The sequence below is a fragment of the Hemitrygon akajei genome, unplaced genomic scaffold, assembly GCF_048418815.1.
Source record: "Hemitrygon akajei unplaced genomic scaffold, sHemAka1.3 Scf000080, whole genome shotgun sequence".
In the NCBI taxonomy this organism is placed as follows: domain Eukaryota; kingdom Metazoa; phylum Chordata; class Chondrichthyes; order Myliobatiformes; family Dasyatidae; genus Hemitrygon; species Hemitrygon akajei.
This window is the reverse complement of record NW_027331966.1, coordinates 1,063,546-1,087,523: the sequence shown is the minus strand read 5'-3', so window position 1 is coordinate 1,087,523 and position 23,978 is coordinate 1,063,546. Positions and strand designations below refer to the sequence as shown.

The following is a 23,978-nucleotide window of genomic DNA, read 5'->3' as shown; positions in this document are numbered from 1 at the left end:
ACTGTTCAGGGTTTTGCATTTAACAGTGTACTGTCTCATACATTCGACATACCGAGCTGCCAAGATGATCATCACTAATCAAATCTCACTGAGATTTCTCAGGTCCTGTTGAATTTATTGCCAAGTGCACAAGTACGGGAAGGTACAGGGACAGAGAAACACTGACTTGTGGCAGCATCACAGGCAAGTACATTCAGATAACACACGGAACACAAATTATACGATTCTCTGTCAGTAACAATCTGTAAATATGTTTTGTGTCATTAACAATATATAAAATACATTGTATCATGATCAATATTAAAATGTGCATTTTGTGTCAATAACAGTCTTGGAAATGTTGAATTTGTTCCCTGTCTCCATTCCTCCTGTAATCCACAACCAGCTCCTGTGTTTTTGTCACAATGAGGGAGAGGTTGTTTTCTTGACACCACTGTGTCGGGGTGATTACTTCTTCTCTGTAGGCTGCCTCGTTATTATTTGAGATTAGGCCAGTCAGTGTAGTGCCGTCAGCAAATTTAATTAGCAGATTGGAGCTGTGGGGGGCAACAGAAGTCATGGGTGCACCGAGAGTAAAGGAGGGGGCAAGGAGACAACCCTGTGGGGTATGTGTGCTGAGGGTCAGAGAGACAGAGGAGATGGAGCCCACACTTACCACCTGCCGGCGATCTGACAGGAAGTCCAGGATCCAGCTACACAAGGCAGGGTGAAGGCCGAGTTCTCTGAGCTTCTTGTCGATACTTCACGGCTTCTTACGGCTACTGCTCTGCCCATGACTGCAAGGAACTGCAGAGAACATCAGAGAAACAAGCCTCCCCTCCATGGACTCTTCCTACACTTCCCTTCCCCCGGAAAAGCAGGCCATGTACTCAAAGATCCTCACAACCTGGACATTCTTGATGCAAACCCGCTCCCCCGTCGGGGAAGAGATACAAAAGCCTTAAAGCGCGAACCACCCGGCTCAAGGACGGCTTCCTGTCTGTGGTTAGAAACCAAATGAATGATAAAATGGACTCGGCCTCGCAATGTAACTCGACGTGACCCTGCACCATATGTCTATCTGCACTGCACTTTCTCTGCAGCCTTAATGCTTTGTCGCAGTTACTGTTTTGTCGTTTTCATTTTTTTTTTCATTTTTAGAATTTTTTTTATTGGTACAGAATCTTCTACAGCTACAAAATGATACAAAACTTCAATAGATTAATATGTATGCAATTAATAAAGCTGAAAAAACTGATCGTAAAAAATAAAATTGGAAATATATATATATATATATATATAGAAGGGAAAAAAAACATTTAACTTGGGAAAAAAAAAACACTAACTACATAAGAAACACACATTTGACCATCATCTAAATATGAAAATAAGAATCATCAACTGCCATTTCATATTTATAAAAAAAAAATAAAATTAGAAGGAAACCATATAGCGTAATTCAATTTAAATGATAATATTTGGCAAAAGAACCCCATCTTTTCTCAAAATCGAATCGAGGATCCAAAGTTCTACTTCTATTTTTTCGAAACTAAGGCATAACATTCATTGAGAAAACCATTCAATTAATGTTGGGGAAGAAATATCTTTCCATTTTAATAAAATAGCCCTTCTTGTCAGTAGCGTAACAAACGCAATTACAGGTAGATCTGAAGATGAAATACCCTGAATATGATGTGGAGCTATTCCAAATAGAACAGTCAATCTATTAGGTTGTAAATTAATTTTCAGAGCTTTAGAAATTTTAGAAAATAAAGATTTTCAAATCGATTTTAATGAATAATATGACCAGAACATATGTGACAAAGTAGCTACTTCAGTTTCACATCTATCACTGCATTTGTCTATAGTAGGAAATATTTTAGATAGTCTCTCCTTTTGTTAAATAATAACGGGGAACAATTTTAAATTGAATTAAACAATGGTTGGCACATAAAGAAGAAGAATTTACGTTTTTCAAAAGTCGAAGCTAATCTTCATTAACAAGGGTTCTTTTAAGCTCTCTCTCCCAATCTTGTTTAATCTTTAGTGATAGGTTATCTTTTTGTAACAAAAATAAATTATAAATTCTGCTAATGGAACCTTTCACTAAGGGATTCAATTTCAAAATGGAATCCAACAAATCAGATTCTTGTAAATATGGAAACTTAGGTAAACATTGTTGTAAAAAATGTTTCACCTGAACATATTGCAAAAAATGTGCATGAGCGAGTGAAAATTTGTTAATTAACTCTTCAAAGTTCATCCATCGACCATCACAAAATAAATCTGTAAAAGAATGGATCCTTTTATTTTTCCATAGGAGAAAAATGGGGTCAGTTGTTGAAGGTTTAAATGAAAAGTTTCGATATAAAAAACTAGACAATTTCAATTGTTTAAAATAAAAATAAAAGAAACTTAACCCAAATCCGTAGGGATTTGTTTAATAACCGGGTAATAATTTAAATTTGGAATTTTTGAGAGCTGTAATGGTAATGGAGCTCCTAAAATTGAAGTAAAATAAAATTGTCTAACAGCTTTTAATTCCAAATCAACCCATAATGATTTTTGGTTCTTCTCATGCCAATATAAACAAAAACGTAATTGTCTAATATTCACAGCCCAATAATACAGTCTTAAATTAGGAAGTGCAAGTCCACCATCTTTTTTATATTTCTGTAAATGATACTTATTAATTCTTGGTCTCTTATTGTTCCAAATAAAGGAAGAAATAGCAGAGTCAATTTCATCGAAATTTTATTAGTTAAAAAGAGGTATATTTTGGAAAATATATAAAAATCTACGTAAAATCATCATTTTCACAGGAGGAATACGACCTATTAAAGAAAAAATAAGTGGATTTCATCTAGAAAATTGTTGTTTCATGGTCCATTAAAGGAACTATATTCGCTTTACAGAGATCTTTATTTACAGAGCTGCAGTTATTAGTAATGACAAGCTCAAGGGCGGCTTTCTGTCTGTGGTTATAAGCCAAATGAATGATAAAATGGACTCGGCCTCACAATGTAACTCGACGTGACCCTGCACCATATGTCTATCTGCACTGCACTTTCTCTGCAGCCATAATGCTTTGTTACAGTGATTGTTCTGTCGTATATCAGCTCAATGTACTGTTGTAATATATCGATCTGTGTGGATGGTACGTCAGGCAAGATTTTCACTGTAGCTCAGTACGTGATAAGAATAAACAAATTCCCCATTTTAATTGTGTGGAAATATTAGCTGACTGAGACTGAGACTCTGCTCTGGAACCACAGAAGGAAACTGAACTGTTGTCATTTCTGTGGAATGCAAATAAATAGAAAAGGCTTCAATCTCACATTACGTTCTGCGGTAACTGGGATCAGGTGACCGGTGGTGGGTCTCCCATATCAATATCAGAATCAGGTTTAATAGCACCGGCATATGTCATGAAATTCTTTGTCTCTGCGGCAGCAGTAGAACCTGTTTCATAACAATAGATTTTTACGATTGTGATTTCCGATAAAAATATACATACATATTAAATAGTTAAATTATGAGAAGCTCAGATAAATAGAAAAGGCTAAGTTCTGACATAAATGGGTCAGACAAGCAGAAACATTGGCTGTACTTCAGCAGGTAAAAACGGCGAAATGAAACATGCTGAAAATATTGCAGAAAAAAAGCATATTGTCCACCCACAACGAGAGGACGTGACAGATCCGGATCTCACTGCCTTGTCTGAACGGGGAAAGATGAAGCTCCACGTACAAGTAGAGCAGTGAACCGCAGATACTGCAGATCTGCGGAAAAACGTGAACAGGAAACGGGATCAGGCGACCGCTTTGGTCTCGCATCCCCAGACAGAGAACCAGCTACCCACCACTCTGTGGAAAGAAGCAAAATTGCCGCTCACATCTCCTCTCGCCTTAAATGTATTAGACATTTCAACCCCCAGGAAAAATATATCGTCTGTCCACTCTATCTATTCCTCTCGTAATCTGTAAAACGTCCATCCAGTCTCACCCCAGCCTGCGCCGCTCTGGAGAAAACAACACAAGTTTGTCCAGCCTCTCGTTATAGCTCATGCCCTCTAATCCAGGCAGTGTCCTGGTAAACCTCTTCTGAACACTATCGAAAGCCCCGGCATCCTTCCGAGAATGGGGGCGACCAGAACTGTATGAAACACTCCAGATGTGGTCTAACTAGTTTTATAAAACTGTGTTACGAACTGAAACGTTTTAGAAACGAACCAGCAGCAATAGAGTTCGCACTGGAGTCTGATTTTGATGTTAAAACCACTCTCTTTATTAGTATCTATTTATAATATAGTAACTTAACGAAATAATGAAAGTTAGCAGTGTTATGTGTGTATGGCAGATCGGTCGCTCTCTCTTATGATTCAGTCCACAGTCAGCGCTGTCAGCCTGTGACTGACGTCATAGCCCCGCCTCCTCATGCCGGCGCTCTTAAAGAAACAGTCACAGTACGACCGCAGGCTCGTAACAGCCGCAGCACAACTTCCCGACTTTTGAACTCAATGCTTCAACAAATAAAGACAACCATGCCATTTGCCTTCTTAACCACCCGATCAATCTGTGCAGTCTCTTTCAGGGAGCGATGAACTTGGAGTCTGAGATCCCTCTGATCATTAACACTGTTCAGGGTTTTGCATTTAACAGTGTACTGTCTCGTACATTCGACCTACCGAGCTACCAAGATGATCATCATTAATCAAATCTCACTGAGATTTCTCAGGTCCTGTTGAATTTATTGCCAAGTGCACAAGTACGGGAAGGTACAGGAACAGAGAAACACTGACTTGTGGCAGCATCACAGGCAAGTACATTCAGATAACACACGGAACACAAATTATACGATTCTCTGTCAGTAACAATCCATAAATATGTTTTATGTCATTAACGGTATGAAAAATACATTTTGTCATGATCAATATTAAAATGTGCATTTTGTGTCAATAACAGTCTTGGAAATGTTGAATTTGGTCCCTGTCTCCATTCCTCCTGTAATCCACAACCAGCTCCTGTGTTTTTGTCACAATGAGGGAGAGGTTGTTTTCTTGACACCACTGTGTCGGGGTGATGACTTCTTCTCTGTCGGCTGCCTCGTTATTAATTGGGATCCGGGGGATCAATGTAGTGTGGTCAGCAAATGTAATTAGCAGATTGGAACCCGCCACTGCAGCCCCACAGTGCACTATGTACTGATTGCAAAGCTACGAAATTGCTTGTGAATAGCCTCCCCTCCCCCAACTCCACTCTTTCTGCGTCACCAGCAGACTGGGGCATCTCACATCTCGCTGCCTCCGCCAGGAAATTAAACTGTGAACAACTGTGGTCAGGGGCTGATCTCTGAGATACTCCAAACACTGCCTCCTTCCAGTCTGAAAACGACCCACTCATCCAGACACACACTACCGGCAGTTTATCGATCTCCAACGAAAAAGCCTAATCACCTACTCCCGATGTTCAATACCATTGCTGACTCTGAGTTTACCACCGTCAAATGCCGGGAGGGACATAATAATCAGAAAGTCTCTAGTCACAGCCGTGTAAATAAAATGTGATCTCAGTAGGTGTGTGGCGCATGCTCAGAATGGGAAGTAGACAGACAAACTGAGCCAAGTCACAGACTGATGAAAGGGAGGAATGATGCATTTTGATACAGAGAGGGAAGCAGAGAGTTTGATATTGTGCCTGATGCCGGAACTGTGGCCAGTTAGAAGATGAAATCTTGTTCCTCTAAATTGTTTTGAGATGTGACAGTGTTTTAATCAGAAGGCACCATGGAGACTAAAATTATTTCAGTTGAGATGTTGTCCTTCACCCACTGACGTGCTTTGTAAACTTTTAACAGTGTAGAAAATTAAAAGGATTTGTGTATGGGAATCACAAACACAACAGCACGTTAGTTCCGCTTTATCAGTCAATTCACCAGCGCTTGAACACAAAGTACACTGCAGGTGCTGTAGTCAAAGCAACACGTACAGGACGCTGGAGGAACTCAGCAGGTCGGGCAGCATCCGTGTAAATGAGCAGTCAACGTTTCGGGCCGAGACCGAAGACCGAGATCTACAGCTTCGCACTGGGAGGCGGCCGTTCACCTGCTCCGTGTGTGCGAAGAGACTCATTCAGTTAACCCACCTTGTGATGCTCCGGTGAGTTCACAATAAATAGAGGCCACATTTCTGTCCGGAGTGAGCAAAGAGTTTTACTCAATCATCCCAGCTGCTGCAACACCAGCAACTTCACATCAGGGAGGAAGTTCAAATCAGCTCCGTGTTAAATGTTTAACCATCACGGCGACTGAAGGCAGCTGCAGGTTCATGAGGGACTGTTACTGTCAGATTCTGCAGTTCTTGCGGCTGCTCATCGCACCCAGGACTGAACCCTGGTCACTGAGTATTGGAGGAGTCTGTTCTGCTGATGTTAGCCTTAAACTGGACTAGTGTTTAATATTGTGGATCTGTGAAAGATAAATCAGTTTGTATCAAATCCCGTGTCTCAGGTACTTACTGTCTCTACCACACTGACTGTGCACACTAGACAGGCCACTCGGCCCATCTGGTCCCTGCCCATGTTTCTGTTCCATATCAGTTTATGAAAATCTACCCCTGCCGTTCCCCTCTCACCCTCCCTGTGATGACAGGTTGCAACTAGTCACCACTCCGTGGGACGGGAGATTTCCCTTGAATTTCATAGAATCACAGAAACCTACAACATATTACCGATGCTTTGGCCCACAATGTTGTACCGACCATGTAACTTACTCTAGAAACTGCTTAGAATTACCCTACCACATAGCCCTCTATTTTCCTAAGCTCCATGTACCTATCTAAGAGTCTCTTAAAAGACCCTATTGTATCCGCCTCTACCACTGTCGCTGGCGGTGCATTCCACTCACGCACCACTCTGCTTAAAAAACTGAGCTCTGACATCTCCTCTGTACCTACTTCCAAGCAGCTTAAACCTATTCCCCCTCGTGTTAGCCGTTTCTGCCCTGGGAAAAAGCCTCTGGCTATCCACACGACCAATGCCTCTCATCATCTTATACATCTGCATGAATTTCCTGCATGATTTTCTCCAGGCTGAATAAGACGATGAGCTCACTGTGGTTGTGACGTTCTTCAGGGCTCCGGACGAAGTTGGTTAAACTCCTTCTTCCCCGCTCTTTTCAACGTTTTGGGTCATTTTCACCAATTTTAAAGGACTGTGCCTCAGACAGCTGGGTTGTTGCAATTGTTACGTACCACTAACGGAGTCTGGTTTCGATGTTAAAACCACTCTCTTCATTAGTATTGTGACGGGGTCCTGAATTACCCCTATGAACTGTGTTTTTGAAAAGAGAGAGGGAGATGTTCAACACAGGACACCTTGTTAGAGGGAGGGAGAGCTTCTGTGTTCTTACAGAGAGAGAAGGGAGGAACTGTTTGATGGACAGCTGGGGCTCAGCACGGTGAGATAAGTAGGAGGTCCGCTGATAGACCTCCAGACACATGGTTTTGGACACTGAATGATCTTTGTTGTGTCCACAGAAAAAGGTGGGCTTTGGAAGATCGATCAGGAGCATCGATCAGCGGCTCTCGCAGTGTGAAAAGGCTGTGACTGGTGGGGAGTTATTCGTGTGCCCATCCCACGCCTGGGTTAATAACTCCACCACAGAAGAACGGTCCCGTTTGTAGTGTCACAGTCGGTGACTTCCAAAGGATTTCGGAGGACGACGGGACTATCGACGGCGTCAGCTTACCTGAAGACTCAAAACTCTCCCTCTCTCTCTCTCTCCATCACTACACGACTCAATCCCACGAACTGAACCGAACTTCACTCATCACTGTAAGACGGTATCCATTCACCCCGAGGCGTGAAGAAGCTTGGCTTTCCTATTTCCACACACACAAACACACACACACACACACACACACACACACACACACACACACACACACACACACACACACACACACACACACACACACACACACACATATGATCATTGCTAACCTGTTTGATATATCTGCATTTATCTTGCTGTATCGCGTAGTTACTAATAAATAGCATTAGTTTATAGCAATACCAGACTCCACGATGTTTTCTATTTCTGCTGGTTCTTTGACCCGTCACGGGGTACGTAACAGTATCTACTCAAATATAAAAGATTAAAGGAAATAAACAGAAGTTAACAGTGTTATGCGTATATATAGCTCCCAAACTATCAAGCTTGGGAAACAATGCTTAAAGTCTTCAGATGGTAAAGTGGAAAAGTTCAGTAATCCACGGAATAAGTGAGAGAGAGGAGAGATTTGTAAATCCACAGGAACATGTAGAGAGAAGGCAATTACGAAGAATTCCACACACATTCCACGCTGGGTAAACGAAATAACAGTCGCCGAAGATCTTATCCGTCGATTAGTTCCGAAATCCGCTTAGAAATATCACCAGGTGACAGTCACAGGAATATCGTCTTCAAGTGGTTACCACAGAACACCCCGATTCCACGTAAGGGCCAACAAAAGTGATACCACAGGATACTCCAGCAAATCCACACATATGGATGATACGAAGTGACAGTCACACATCCGTTGTGCACTGCGTGCCGATGATCAGATCAACCCAACCTTTTGGGCATGGAAGAGTTGCAGCCTATAGCAGTCACACGCTGAAGTTCCAACAGCTTGTCTCCGTCTCCCTCTCCCGCTCCCGCTCCCTCAGGCTGCGGCATCTTGTGTCTGACGTCACAGCGCCGCCTCACTCAGGCACTTAAAGCGACACTCACAGGAAACGAACCTGCGGTCTCGTAACACAATGCACCTCTAAAGTCTGACAGCAGACTAGCGAGTGAATCTTCGATGGTACAGAGTCAGAAACCGAAGATTTGCCGGCCTGAGTCAGGGGCTCCAGAGAGAGATGGGGTCCAGAGGAGGAGGACGAATTAGTCCAGCAGGATGTGATCAAAAGTGAAAGATTAGAAGCATTTGGAAACCGGTTGATCGAAAAAAAAGGTGGTTAATTTCTGCAAAACACAGGTGGAAATCAACAGACCAGGCAGAAATTTTGGAGAGGAATAAATAGAAAACGTTTAGACAGAGCCCCTTCAGCATGCCTAGCCTGTGTACTCCGCTGCTTACTTGCTCTCTGAATTGCAGAGTTCCTCCAGCGTTTTGTGTGCGTGTGTCTCTGTATTTCCAGCAACTGCAGAATCTCCTGAGTTTTATATCTGCATTTTACTTTGGCATTAGATACACGTTGATATCGAGTATATTGCTTATGGGAGCCGCTTTCTGCGTTAAAACAGCTGCAGATTTTTCTATACACATTATAAAAAAAATGAGGTATGGACATTGAACCGGTGCTTGCAGAAATATTCAATGGCACCGTGATTACCCATAGGGCCATGCGTTAAGAATTTCGCCGGTGCTGAAGCGCCAATGAACTGCGCAGGCGTCAGGCTGAGGACGTCCCCGAGTTTTACGCATGCGCGCAGTACACAGAAGGCCTGGAAAATGGCGGTTGCAGGTAAGAGTGATTCACCATGTTTTTATATTAAACACCGACTTCGGGGCGATTCCTGTGAAATCCGGTCACCGTGGCAGCACACCCGGGACAGTCCTGCCCTCTTCCCTCTCTCTCAGCCCCACGATCCGTACACGGACCCCGGGGAGCTTCCGGTTGATGAGGGAATGGGAACCGATGGATCTCTCAGACAGAGCTGAGCTCCAGCTGTCTAAATGCAAGGATTAGGAACTCGGAGAAAGGGAACAAAATCTTTTACATCAGCAGTTGAGAAAATCAGCATTAGTTCTCTTTTCCGTAGATGCTGCTTGGCCTGCTGAGCAAATCCAGTATTTTGTGTGTTTTGCTTCCTCTACCTCCTCTTGCTGTGGACTTTTCTACCGGTGAGAACATGTTTTGTCCCATTCTCTCTGGGTACGTAATGATATCAAACACCTTTGTCCTGGGCAACAAGCAGCTTTCACATCACAAATGTGCCAGACTCCAGTGAGACAGACTACTGCCCTTCCCTTCATATTCATTGGCATTCCCATCACTGAGTCATTGGGGGAGGGTTCAGAGGAAATATTTATGTAGAGTACAGAAACTGGGGATGCCTGTTTGCATTTTGGTGATGTAAGAGTTGCTGGAGAATTTGCAAGTGGGAAGAAGTGGAGTGATATTTGGAAATCTGACTTTTTAAAGCATAATTTAGCAAGCAAACCACATATGGACAATATGCAAAAGCTTTGGTGAGAAAATCCTCCATTTCCTGTTAGAGGCCTGCTACATAGGTTGTGTGAGAGTGCAGATGAACTCGATCAAACCCAAAGGAGATCAAAGTTCCTATTGACAGTGATTTGCTAGCTGTGAAAATGAATACCTCTCTATATAAAATTCACTGTGCACATCTTGTCACTGGGTAAAAAATACACAGTACAAGATTTATCTTCACACTGGTTATTATAAATTAGAGGGGAGATTATTACAAATTAGAGAGGTATTGGAGGGAAGGAGGGGAGACCTCCAGTGTCCCTGATGCCCTGCCCTACAAGATGTGCATCCAGCTGCAGCTTGTAACCCTGCACTTCAATGAGCTGCAACTTGAAATGGGTGAATTCCAGATCATCCAGCAGTTGGAGGGGGTGATAGATATGACATGAAGAGAGGTGAGTTACTCCCAAGGTGCAGGACACAGGAAACTGGGTCAGAGTCAGGAAGGGGAATGAGGTTAAATATCCATCGCAGAGTACTCTAGTGGCCATCCCCAACAACAACAGGTGGACCACTTTAGAAGCTGTTGGGGGGAATTACCTGGCAGAGGAAAGTCAAAAGGCTGATAGGGGATTCGTTAGTTAGAGGAACAGAACAAGAGGGGATGAATATCCTAGTGGTAAGGCTTGCTAGTGGTAGTGAGCAGGGGAGGGGGTGATGTGGTTAAAATAAGTTGTAGGGGGAAAGGGAGCCAGAATGACAGAACAGATAGTGGAGAGGGTGAATTGAAGTGACTTTATTAGATACATACTTCATAAACATGAGGAGTAGAAATATTTACGTTACATCTCCATCTGAATGTGCAATGTGTAATTTATAGTAATTTATAATAGATAGTTTGTACATAGGACAGTCAATATAACATCAAAATGCAATTGTATCAGCATGAATTAATCAGTCTGATAGCCTGGTGGAAGATGATGTCCCGGAGCCTGTTGGTCCTTTTGCTGTGATACCGTTTCCTGGATGGTAGCAGCAGGAACAGTTTGTGGTTCTGGTGAATTGGGCCTGTTTGTCCCCGATATTCTTTGTGCCCTTTTTACACACCTGTCTGTGTAAATGTACTGAATCGTGGAAAGTAGATTGTACAATGTATAATTTCCTTGTTTATATTTAGAGACATTTTTTGGTGCACAAAATGATGAGGGGTATTGAGCGTGTGGGTGGCCAGAGGATTTTTTCCCAGGGTTGAAATGGTTAACACGAGGGGGCATAGTTTTAAGGTGCTTGGAAATAGATACTGAGGGATGTCAGGGTAAGATTTTTACACAGAGAGTGGTGCGTGCGTGGAATGCACTGCCAGCAGCGGTGTTCCAGGCAGATACAATGGAGTCTTTTAACAGTCTCTTAGATAGGTGCATGGAGCTTAGAAAAACACAGGGCTGTGTGCTAGGGAAATTCTAGGCAGTTACTAGAGTAGGTTACATGGTTGGCAAAATATTTTAGTCTGAATGGCCTGGAATATGCTGTAGATTTCTATCTTCTATTTTGAACAGTGAAGTAACTTCTCCTCTTTAATCTGTACAGGGTCCACGATTTAAATGCCGCTTTTCCACACTCCCATAGACTCTTTGTCCATCTCCTGAGTAAACAGAGATGGAAAAATATTTAAGATCTCCCCCATCTGCTTTGGTTCGACACGTGGATTGCCATTCCGGTCTTCCAGAGGACCAACTTTGTGCCTTGCAATCCTTTTGCTCTTAAACTATCTCTTGAAATCCAAGGTTCCCTACAGTTTCTATCTTTACCTTTTATTCTGACATACCCACTTTGTACTTTCAAAATTTTGCTTTGAAGGCCTCCCATTTACCAAGCACACCTTTGCCATAAAGCAGCATGTCCCAATCCACAGTTGCCAGATCCTAGTGTTAATTCCAGGTGTTGATCCATGCCCTGAACACATCCACCTTTCCTACGCTGCTCCTTGTATTGAAATATACAGGGCTCAGCATATTCACTGCACCATGCTCAACTTTCTCATTCCTGACTTTGTCTGAGGACTGAACAACATCTGTCTCCACAACCTCTCCACTATCTGTTCTGTTATTCAGGCTCCCATTCCCCCTGCAACTTTAGTTTAACCCCTCCCCCCCTTACTCCCACCTCCCACCATGCAGATTTCACCCCTTTGGCTTTCCTCTCCCAGATCAATAAAAAGGAGGTGCATACCAGGTACAGGCAGATAGGAACAAATGGGGTACTTATGAGATACAGGAAATTCAAGTGAACACTGATGAAAGAAGGCATGAGGTTGCCCCAGCAGACAAGGTGAAGGAGAATCCTCAGGGAATCTGCAGATATGTTAAGAGTAAAAAGATTGCAAGGGAAAAAAATTAATCCTCTGCAAGATCAGAATGGTAATCCATATGAGGAGACAAAATAGATGGGGAGATTATTTCTATTATTATTATTATTATTATTATTATTATTATTATTATTCAAGTCAAGTCAACTTTTATTGTCATTTCGACCATAACTGCTGGTACAGTGCACAGTAAAAATGAGACAACGTTTTTTAGGACCATGGTTTATATGACACAGAACAAAAAACTAGACTGAACTACATAATATAAAAAACACAGAGAAAGCTACACTAGACTACAAACTTACACTGGACTGCACAAAGTGCACAAAACAGTACTGGCATTACAATAAGTAATAAACAGGACAGTAGGGCAAGGTGTCAGTCCAGGCTCTGGGTATTGAGGAGTCGGATAGCTTGGGGGAAGAAACAGTTACATTGTCTGGTCATGAGAGCCCGAATGCTTCGGAGCCTTTTCCCAGATGGCAGGAGGGAGAAGAGATTTTATGACGGGTGCATGGGGTCCTTCATAATGCTGTTTCCTTTTCGGATGCAGCGTGTAGTGTAAATGTCCATGATGGCGGGAAGAGAGACCCTGATGATCTTCTCAGCTGACCTCACTATCCGCGGCAGGGTCTTGCGATCCGAAATGGTGCAATTTCCGAACCAGGCAGTGATGCAGCTGCTCCGGATGCTCTCAATACAGCCCCTGTAGAATGTGAGATGACAGAGGTGGAGGTGTTGGCTGTCTTAAGGCAAATTAGCGTGGATAAATCCCCAGGGTCTGACGGGGTTGGACCCTGCGGAGGACAGGTGCAGAAATTTTCGGGGCCCAAGCACAGATATGGAAATCACCCTTAGTGACAGGTGATAGACTGGAGGACAGACAATGTTGTTCCGCTGTGTAAGAAAGGCTCAAAAAATAAACTAGGAAATTATATGTTGGTGAGCTTGACATCAGTAGTGGGAAAGTTATTGGAATGTATGAGCAGGAACCGGATATATAAGTATTTGGATCGATGTGGACTGATTAAGGATAGGCAGCATGGCTTTGTGCATGGTAGGTCATGTCTAACCAATCTTATAGAGTCTCTCAAGGAAGTTATCAGGAAAGTTAATGAAGGCAAGGCAGCAGGTGTTGTCTACATGGACGTTAGCAAGACACTTGACAAAGTCTCATATGGGAGTTTGGTCAACAAGGTTCAGTCACTCAGCATTCAAGATGAGATAGTAAATTGGATGAGACACTGTCTTTGGGAGAAGCCAGAGTGTGGTAGCAGATGGTTGCCTCTCTGACTGGAGGCCTGTGACTAGTGGTTGCCACAGGGATCTGTTGTTGTTTGTTATCTATATCAGTAATCTAGATGATAACATGGTTAGCTGGATCAGCAAATTTTTGGATGACACCAAAATTGGGGTGTAATGAACAGCAAGGAGGACTGTCATGCCTTGCAGTGCGATCTGGATCAGCTGGAAAAATGGGTTAAGAAATGCAAAATGGAATTTAATGGAGACAAGTGTGGGGTGTTGCATTTTGGTAGGAACTAGGTCTTAAACAGTGACTGGTCGGGCACTGAGGAGTGCTGTAGAAGAAAGGAATCTGGGAATACAGGTCAATAATTCACTGAAAGTGGTGTCACAGTTCGATAGGGACAGAAAGAAAGATTTTGACATATTGGCCTTCATGAACCAACGTATCATTCCAGATACCAGCACTCTGCCCAGTCAGAAGATGATTTCTCTGTCCAACTTGGGTTGAACATCACTGTAACAGTGTGATTCCAGATCAAACCTTGGCAACTCAAGTAATCTCATCTGAAATGGTGTACTACACCCACTGATGGATTTTTAAATATTTTTACAGGTTGAAAACGACAAGGAATTTGTCTATGGGAATTCAAACACACCACACCAGTTGTGCTGTCTCTGTCTAGATATTTAAGGAGCAAGGGATTCAATCAACCATCCTTCCTGCTCGGACTGTAGGGAGGGAATCATTCGGTCATCCGACCAACTGGCACGTCCGTCATTTTACACAGGGGAGAGACCGTTCACCTGCTCAGACAGTGGGAATGGATTCACTCGGTTATCACAATTGAAGGTACATCAGCAAGTTCACACTGGGCGAGGCCATTCACCTGCTCAGACTGTGGGGAGGGATTCACTCGGTCATCCCACCTACTGGCACACCAGTCATTTTACACAGGGGAGAGACCGTTCACCTGCTCAGACAGTGGGAATGGATTCACTCGGTCATCTCAACTGAAGGTACATCAGCGAGTTCACACTGGGGAGAGACCGTTCACCTGCTCAGACAGTGGGAATGGATTCACTCGGTTATCACAATTGAAGGTACATCAGCAAGTTCACACTGGGCAAGGCCATTCACCTGTTCCGTGTGTGAGAAGGGATTCAGTCGGTCATCCCACCTGTGGACACACCAGTCAGATCACTCTGGCAGGTCATCTGCTGAATTTGTGGAGAAGGATTCACTCGGTCATCTGACCTAATGGCTCACCAGCGAGTTCACACCGGGGAGCGGCCGTTCACCTGCTCAGACTCTGGGAAGGGATTCACTCAGTCATCCCAACTGAAGGTACATCAGCGAGTTCACACTGGGGAGAGGCTGTTCACGTGCTCAGACTGTGGGAATGGATTCACTCGGTCATCCCAACTGAAGGTACATCAGCGAGTTCACACTGGGGAGAGGCTGTTCACCTGCTCAGACAGTGGGAATGGATTCACTCGGTCATCTCAACTGAAGGTACATCAGCAAGATCACACTGGGCAAGGCCATTCACCTGTTCCGTGTGTGAGAAGGGATTCAGTCAGTCATCCCACCTGTGGACACACCAGTCAGATCACTCTGGCAGGTCATCTGCTGAATTTGTGGAGAAGGATTCACTCGGTCATCTGACCTAATGGCTCACCAGCAAGTTCACACCGGGGAGCGGCCGTTCACCTGCTCAGACTCTGGGAAGGGATTCACTCAGTCATCCCAACTGAAGGTACATCAGCGAGTTCACACTGGGGAGAGGCTGTTCACGTGCTCAGACTGTGGGAAGGGATTCATGTTGTCATCTCACCTAATGAGACACCAGTCAGTTCACACCGGGGAGCGACCGTACACCTGCTCAGAATGTGGGAAAGGGTTCATTCAGTCATCCGAACTACTGGCACACCAGTCTGTTCACACTGGGGAGAGGCCGTTTACCTGCGGTGAATGTGGGAAGGGATTCACTCGGTCATCTCACCTACTGGCACACCAGCGAGTTCACACCGGGGAGAAGCCATTCACCTGCTCAGACTGTGGGAAGGGATTCTCTTGGTCATCTGATCTACAAAAACACCAGAGAGTTCACAGTGGGGAGAGGCTGTTCACCTGCTCAGTCTGTGGGAAGGGATTCACTCAGTTATCCAACCTGCAGAGTCACCAACGAGTTCACACTGGGGAGAAGCCGTTCATCTGCTCAGACTGTGGGAAGGGGTTCAGTCAGTCAGCCACTCTACAAAGACACCAGAGAGTTCACACTGGGGAGAGGCCGTTCACCTGCTCAATCTGTGGGAAGGGATTCACTCAGTCATCTGATATGCTGGCACACCAGCGATTTCACACTGGGGAGAGGCCGTTCACTTGCTCAAACTGTGGGAAGAGATTCACTCAGTCATCCACCCTACAGAGACACCAGTCAGTTCACACTGGGGAGAGGCCATTCACCTGCTCAGTCTGTGGAAAGGGATTCACACGGTCATCCACCCTATTGGCACACCAGTCACTTCACACTGGGGAGAGGCCGTTCACCTGCAGTGAATGTGGGAAAGGATTCACTCAGTCATCCAAACTACTGGCACATCAGTCAGTTCACACTGGGGAGAGGCCGTTCACCTGCGGTGAATGTGGGAAGGGGTTCACTCAGTTATCTCATCTACAGAGACACCAGCAAGTTCACACTGGGTAGAGGCCTGCTCAGACTTTGAGAAGAGATTCTCTCAGCGATCCCCACCAAATGTGTGTCATTGAGTTCACACGGGGAATGACTGTTCACCTGCTGTGAATGTGGGGAAGGATTCACTCAGTAATCAAACCTTCTGACACACTACCGGGTTCACACTGGGGAGAAAGTTTCAATGAGCTGCATGCTGGATATTTGTCCATCACCGTTGCTGAATGCAATTTCGAGAGTGATTGTAGGTGCTGAACTCTGCAATTATTGCTGCTGCTCACCACACCCAGTTCTGCACCCTGGTCACTGGGCATGGGAGGAGTTTATTCTGCTGCACATTCAACTTTAATGGGACTGGAGTTTAATATTCTGCATCTGAGACAAATAAATCAGTTCTATTTTAAACTCTGTCTCTGGTACTAAGTGAATTTATAACACACCTAGTGCACAGTCGAGAGTCAACTCAGGCCTGCTGGACCCTGCCAGTGATTCTGTTCCAAGACAGTCCTTTTAAATCCTCCCCTGTTGTTCACCTCTCGCTCTCTCTGTGGTGATGGGTTCCAAACAGTCACCACTGTGTGGGCGAAGAGGTTTCCATTGAATTTTCTGCAGACTGAAGAAGTTGAGCTGACTGCAGTTCTGTCTGAGATGTTCTTCACCCCTCAAATCTCTGGGCTGAGGAAGAATGACATTGGTAGTTAACCTCCTTATTCAGGGCTCATTTCCAATTATGGGTCATTTTCCCTGCTTCTAAAGGGTTGTTGAAAACACCACTGTTCTCTAAAGACTGAAAGCAGAATGGGAAACCATTTGTTGGATGTTCAACAAAGCAGGGTCAGAAACCAGAGGTGAGTCCGCACAGGGCAGAGTTTGGGGCTCTGGACGATGGTCGGGGTAAGAAAGTACGATGAGGAGAAGGAAATCAGCAGCGGGGTGTGGCAACGAATGACAGAGTAGCAACACCTGGAAGCTGATTGACAGAGAAAATCTTTTGTTTGTCTGACTGATGACACACAAACAATGCCTGTGGTGAGGTGCGCCACTGGTCGAGGAACGTGTGTGTTGGGAATGGTTTTATCTATTGAGGGAGTTGTTCCTGCTTGTTTATCCTGTAATATTATTAATGGCCTTCTAGGTTCCTCCAGTATTTTGTGTATGTGTTGCTTGGACTTCCAGCATCCACAGATTCTCTCCTGTTTTTGATAAGAGCAAAAGCCGGGTCATATAATATAGCAAGAAAACAGTGGGAAGTGAGAGGATTGGAAAGTATTTACATAACCAACAGGAGACAACTAAAAAAAAACACTGGAGAGAAAAGATGAAAAATTAAGGTAAGTGAGCCAATAATATCAAGTATCAAAAGTTGTTCACATACATAAAGAGTAAAGGAGAGGCAAGAGTTGATACTGTACCGCTGGAAGATGATGCTGACGAGTTAGTAACAGAGCAAAGAAATCGCGGCCGAATGTAATAAGTATTTTGTGTCAATCTTCACTGTGTCAGACACTCGCAGTATAAGACTATCAGACATAGGAGCAGAATTAGGCCATTCAGCCCCATCAAGTCTGCTCCGCCGTTCTATCATGGCTGATCCTGGTTCTCACTCACCTGCCTCCTCGGCATATCCTGTATCAGCAAACTATTAGCTTCTGCCCAAAATATACCCACAGACTTGTCCCCCAACGCCGTCTGTGTCAGAGAATTCCACAGATTCACCGTTCTCTGACTAAATAAAATCCTCCTTAACTACTCTGCAAGGTCACTCCTCAGTTTGGAGGCTGTGCCCTCCGTTATGGCTACCCCGACCATACGAAAAGTCCTCTCCTCATCCACACTATCCAGACCTTTCCACATTCGGTGGGATTCAGTGAGATTTTACACCCTACCCCCACATTTATTAAACACAGGTCAGTGCAGGAGTACAGGCCCAAAGCTGGAAAACGCTTCTCATATCTTAACCCCTTTATTACCGGAATCATCTTCTTGAACACCCTCTGGACTCTCTCCAACGACAACACACCTTTTCTGAGATATGCATCCCAAATACTCTCAGTGCGGCCTAAGTAGTATCTTATAAAGTACCAGCATCATCTCCTTGCTTATAGATTCTACTTCACTTTAAATAAATGCCAGCATTGCATTTGCCTTCTTTACCATAGGCTCAACCTGTAAATTAACCTTCTGGGAGTCTTGCCCGAGGATTCATATTTCCTTCAGTACTTCTGTTGTATGAACCTTTTCCCCAATCAGATAATAGTTCACTATTGATCCTTTTGCCAAAATGCATTATCGTACATTTCCCAGTATTGTATTCCATCTGCCACTTTTTTGCCCGTTCTTGAAATTTTTCCATGTCCTGCTGCAATCGGATTACTTCCTCAGCACTACCAACACCTCCACCAATCTTTGTATCATCCGCAAACCTTGCCACAAAGCCATCAGTTCCATTATCCAACTCATTGACAAAACGATGTGAAAAGTAGTGGACCAAATACTGACCCCTGTAGACCACTAGTCACTGCTAGCCAACCAGAAAAGGCCCCTTTTATTCCCACTCGCTGCCTCTGTCCATGCTAGTATTTCCTCTGATTTTTATCCTGTTAGGCAGTCTCATGTGTGGCACCTTATCAGATGCCTTCTGAAAATCCAATTAAATGATATCCACTGCCTCTCGTTTGTCCATCCTCCTTATGACTTCCTTGAAGATCTGTAACAGACTTGTCAGGCAAGGTTTCCCTGTACAGAACCTATGCTGGCTTTGACTTATTTTATCATTAGTCTCCTCGTACCTCAAAACCTCATCTGATATTTTAGACTCAAATGCTTTCCCAGCCACTGAGGTTCGGCTAACTGGACTATAATCTGCTTTTTTTTTTCAGTTGCCTGTTGCTGGATTTTAAAAGATACCCAATTATCCAACTTCCTACTCACTTTTGCTACATTATATGCACTTTCCTTGGCTTTTATACAGTCCTTAACTTCCTTTGTCAGCCGTGGTAGTCTAGCCCCGCTATTTGAGAACTACTTCTGCCAGACATATCTATCCTGTAAGTTATGAACTATTCTCAGAGACGTCAGCCACCTGGGGAATCACCTCTCCCATGCCTCTGTAATACACTTTATTCCATTGCGATACTCCGCATGTGACCTATGCTTCTCCCTCACAAATTGCAGTGGGAATTCAATCAAATTAAGATCATTGCCTTCTAACGGTTCCTTTACATTAACCTCCCTAATAAGATCTGGGTTATTACACAACACCCAATCTAAGATAGCAGTTCCCCGAGTAGGCTCAACCATCAGCTGCTCTAAAAAGCCATTTTGTACACATTCCATCTCTTGCGATCGGACACAAATCTGACTTTCCCCATTCTCCTGCAGATTGAAGTCACCCACTACAGTTGTGTCATTAAATTTATTACATAAATGCCAAACATTCAGCAGTACCTGGGGCAGAAGTGAGGATACATGCTTTTACCAAGGAGAGAAGGTGTTTTTGAAGCTGAAAGGCCTGAAGGTAGATAACACTCCTGGACCAGAAGGTGTACACCCCAGGGTTCAGAAAGAGGTAGCTGAAGAGACTGTGAAGGCATTAGAGTCAAAGAACACTACAGCCCAGGCAAACCCCTTTCAGCCAAACTAGTCCGTGCCAAAACATTAATCTGCCGAGTTCCAACAACTTCCACCTGGACCATAGACCTCCATATCCTTTTCATCCATGAACCAAAGCAAACTTCTCTTAAAGATTGAAATCGTCCATGCCACTTGCTCTGGCAGCTCGGTGCACACTCTCCCCGCCTCTGAATGAAGAAGTTCCCCCTTAGTTTGCTCTTCGAGTGATGAGTAATGATCTATCACAAATCACTAGATGTTGGAATGGTTCTGGCGGACTAGAAACTTGCCAATGTCACTCCACTCTTTAAGAAGAGAAGGAGGCAGAAGAAAAAAAAATGGACAACAAAGGTTTTGCTTCCTGAAAACCTTTAGGTGTATCTAATGAATTTTGGGCTACTGATCATGAAAATCACCATGAAATTTCCCTATCACGCACCATTTTTTGAAATCACATATGTTTATTATTTCAATTCATATTTCCGGTCAATTAAAATGTTGCCTGCAATGTAAGCTGGAAAGTTTCCTATCTTGTTCAGGCATGCTTGGGCATACTTAGCCGGCGCGGCTGCTGCAAGGCAGGACAGGATTTAGTAATAATTATTGGGTTCAGGACTGTAAGGATGGAATTTGCTATCACCAAGCACAAAAAATTCTATGAAGGATTTTGATATTTGAGACGGATGCTTCCCAGAATAAGCATTTTTATTGGTCCACAAATCAAACAGGTCATCAATGACAGGCAATTTGAAGAATTTCTAGAGGGACTGGAGAAAATCACATGGAAGGCATTCAAGGAAGTTGTTGAAATTTTTCTCGGCATCAACAGAGCACCAAGCTTCATGCAGCTGGTTGAAACCATGCTTCAAGCATATAAAACCACGAAATGCAACATGTCACTAAAGATTCATTTTCTGCATTCACATTTGGACTTCCTCCCTGCAAATCTTGGTGCTGTTAGTGACGAGCATGGTGAAAGGTTTCACCAGGACACTGCGGTCATGGAGAAAAGATACCAGGGCAACTGAATCCAGCAATGCTGCAAATTAGGGTTGGACACTTAAGCGAGAAGCCTCAGACACTTGAGTATGAATGAAAATCATTAACCAAGTATTTTTTACTTGGTTGCACCATTGCAAAGCATCAGCACCATTATACAATTAAAGACAATATGTTCAATAAAAGTTAATTTGTCGTTTTTCCAAATTCCTGCGTGATACAAGTAGTCTTATATTATATTTGTGTTCATCTTCAAGCAGTTAATCATAAACAAAAAAAATTCTGAGGATGCAACGCTTTTGAAAAAGAAAATTGTTGTCCAGTGAAATTATAGGACAGTTAGTCTGATCCAAGTGGTCAGGAATATGTTCGGGTGTATTAAGGGTGAGTTTTTTGGGTACTGTAATTGGGGAGGCATGATGAAGTAGGACAAAGTCAGCAGAATTCCTTTGCAGGGAATTGTGTGTGACAAATCACTTGCAATATTTTGAGGAAATAGCAGGCAAGATAGATAAAGCAGAGACAGTGGATGGTGTTTGCATGGATTTTCAGATGAGCTTTAACAAGGTACCCCATGCAAGGCCGATTGAGAAAGTAAGGAGGCAATGGATCCAAGAGGACATTGCTTTGTGGGTCCAGAACTGGCTTGCCACAGAGGACAAAGAGTAGTTGTAGTCGGGTCATATTCTGCATGGATGTCGGTGACCAGTGGTCTATTACTAGTGGATGACTCCCATCCACTCCATAAGGTACTGGTTAGGCACAGGAGTACATTCAGCCAGAGACTCATTCCACCGAGATGCAACACTGAGCGTCAAAGGAAGTCATTCCTGCCTGTGGCCATCAAACTTCACAAGTTCTCCATCAGAGTGTCAGACACCCCGAGCCAATAGGCTGGTCTTGGACTTATTTCCACTTGGAATAATTTACTTATTATTATTATTAAATTATGGCTTTATATTGCTATATTTCTACACAATTCTTGGTTGGTGTGACTGTAACAAAACCCAATTTCCCTTGGGATCAATAAAGTATATCTGTCTGTCTGTCTGGTGTGCCTCAGGGATCTGTTCTGGGACCTCTAACCTTCGTGATTTTTATAAATGACCTGGATGAGGAAGTGGAAGGATGGGATAGTAAGTTTGCTGATGACACAAAGGTTGCGGGTGTTGTTGATAGTGTGGAGGGCTGTCAGGGGTTACAGCAGGACATTGATAAGATGCAAAACTGGACGGAAAAGTGGCAAATGGAGTTCAACACTGATGTGTGAGGTGATTCATTTTGTTAGGTCAAATATGATGGCAGATTATAGTATTAATGGTAAGACTCTTGGCAGTATAGAGGATCCGCGGGATCTTGGGGTCCGAGTCCATAGGACACTCAAAGCTGTTACGCAGGTTGACTGTGTGGTTAAAAAGGCATAAGGTGCATTGGCTTTCATCAACCCTGTTATTATCTTTTTGTTTTCCTTCTCCCCGACATCTTCAGTCTGAACTCTCCTACATCAGGGAGGAAGTTCAAATCAGCTCCGTGTTAAATGTTTAACCATCACGGTGACTGAAGGCAGCTGCAGGTTCATGAGGGACTGTTACTGTCAGATTCTGCAGTTCTTGCGGCTGCTCATCGCACCCAGGACTGAACCCTGGTCACTGAGCATTGGAGGAGTCTGTTCTGCTGATGTTAGCCTTAAACTAGACTGGTTTAATATTGTGGAGCTGTGAAAGAAAAATCAGTTCTGTATCAAATCCCGTGTGTCAGGTACTTACTGTATCTACCAAAATCACAATGTACACTAGAGAGGCCACTCGGCCCATCTGGTCCCTGCCCATGTTTCTGTTCCATATCCGTATATCAAAATCTATCCCTGCCGTTCCCCTCTCACTCTCCCTGAGATAACAGGTTGCAACTAGTCACCTCTCCATGGGATAGGAGATTTCCCTTGAATTTCATAGAATCATAGAATCATAGAAATCTATTTTCCTAAGGTCCATGTACCTATCTGAGAGTCTCTTAAAAGACCCTATTGTATCCGCCTCTACCACCATCGCTGGCAGTGCATTCCACACAAACACCACTTTGTTTAAAAAACTTTGCTCTGATATTTCCTCTGTACCTACTTCCAAGCAGCTTAAACCTATTCCCCCTCGTGTTAGCCATTTCAGCCCTGGGAAAAGCCTCTGGCTATCCACACAACCAATGCCTCTCATCATCTGATACACCTGCATGAATTCGCTGCATGAATTTCTCCAGGCTGAATAAGACGATGAGCTCACTGTGGTTGTGACGTTCTTCAGGGCTCCGGACGAAGATGGTTAAACTCCTTCTTCCCCGCTCTTTTCAATGTTTTAGGTCATTCTCACTAATTTCAAAGGTCTTCGCTTCGAACTGCTGGGTTGTTACAATGCACCTCTGAAGTCTGACAGCAGAATAGCGAGTGAATCTTCGATGGAGCAGAGTCAGAAACCAAGTTGCCAGTCAGGGATTTGGGGCTCCAGAAAGAGATGGGGCCTGGAGTTTACAAGGAGGAGGAAGAAGAGAAACCGAACCTGCAGGATGTGGCTACAAATGAAAGATCAGACACATTTGGAAACTGTTTGATTGAAAAAAAAGGTGATTAATTTCTGCAAAATACTGGAGGAAATCAACAGATCAGGCAACAAATGTAGAGAGGAATAAATAGACGTTTAGGCCGAGCCCCTTCAGCATGCCTAGACGGTGTACTCCTCTGCTTAGTTGCTACCTGAACTGCATAGTTCCTCCAGCATTGTGTGTGTGTGTGTGCGTGTGTGTGTCTGTATTTCTAGCAACTGCAGAATCTCTTGTGTTTTATATCTGCCTTTGTAAGAGGGTTGTCCGAGAGGCATTAGATAAATGGAATGC

The 23,978-nt window shown here is 43.8% G+C and overlaps 3 protein-coding genes across 3 annotated transcripts in view; 2 read left to right on the top strand and 1 right to left on the bottom strand.

Annotated features, from left to right (window-relative positions):
- LOC140722568 (uncharacterized) overlaps positions 1-23,978 on the bottom strand; it is a 424,481-nt gene that overhangs the window by 312,654 nt on the left and 87,849 nt on the right. The gene's annotated exons all lie outside the window — the stretch shown is intronic.
- The window catches only part of LOC140722576 (uncharacterized), a 168,382-nt gene that overhangs the window by 93,739 nt on the left and 50,665 nt on the right, over positions 1-23,978 (top strand). The window lies entirely within an intron of this gene.
- LOC140722575 (uncharacterized) lies at positions 15,386-16,899 on the top strand. Its single transcript, XM_073037290.1, has one exon. The coding sequence runs from the start codon at positions 15,465-15,467 to the stop codon at positions 16,500-16,502; it is 1,038 nt and encodes a 345-aa protein (XP_072893391.1). The 5' UTR covers positions 15,386-15,464; the 3' UTR covers positions 16,503-16,899.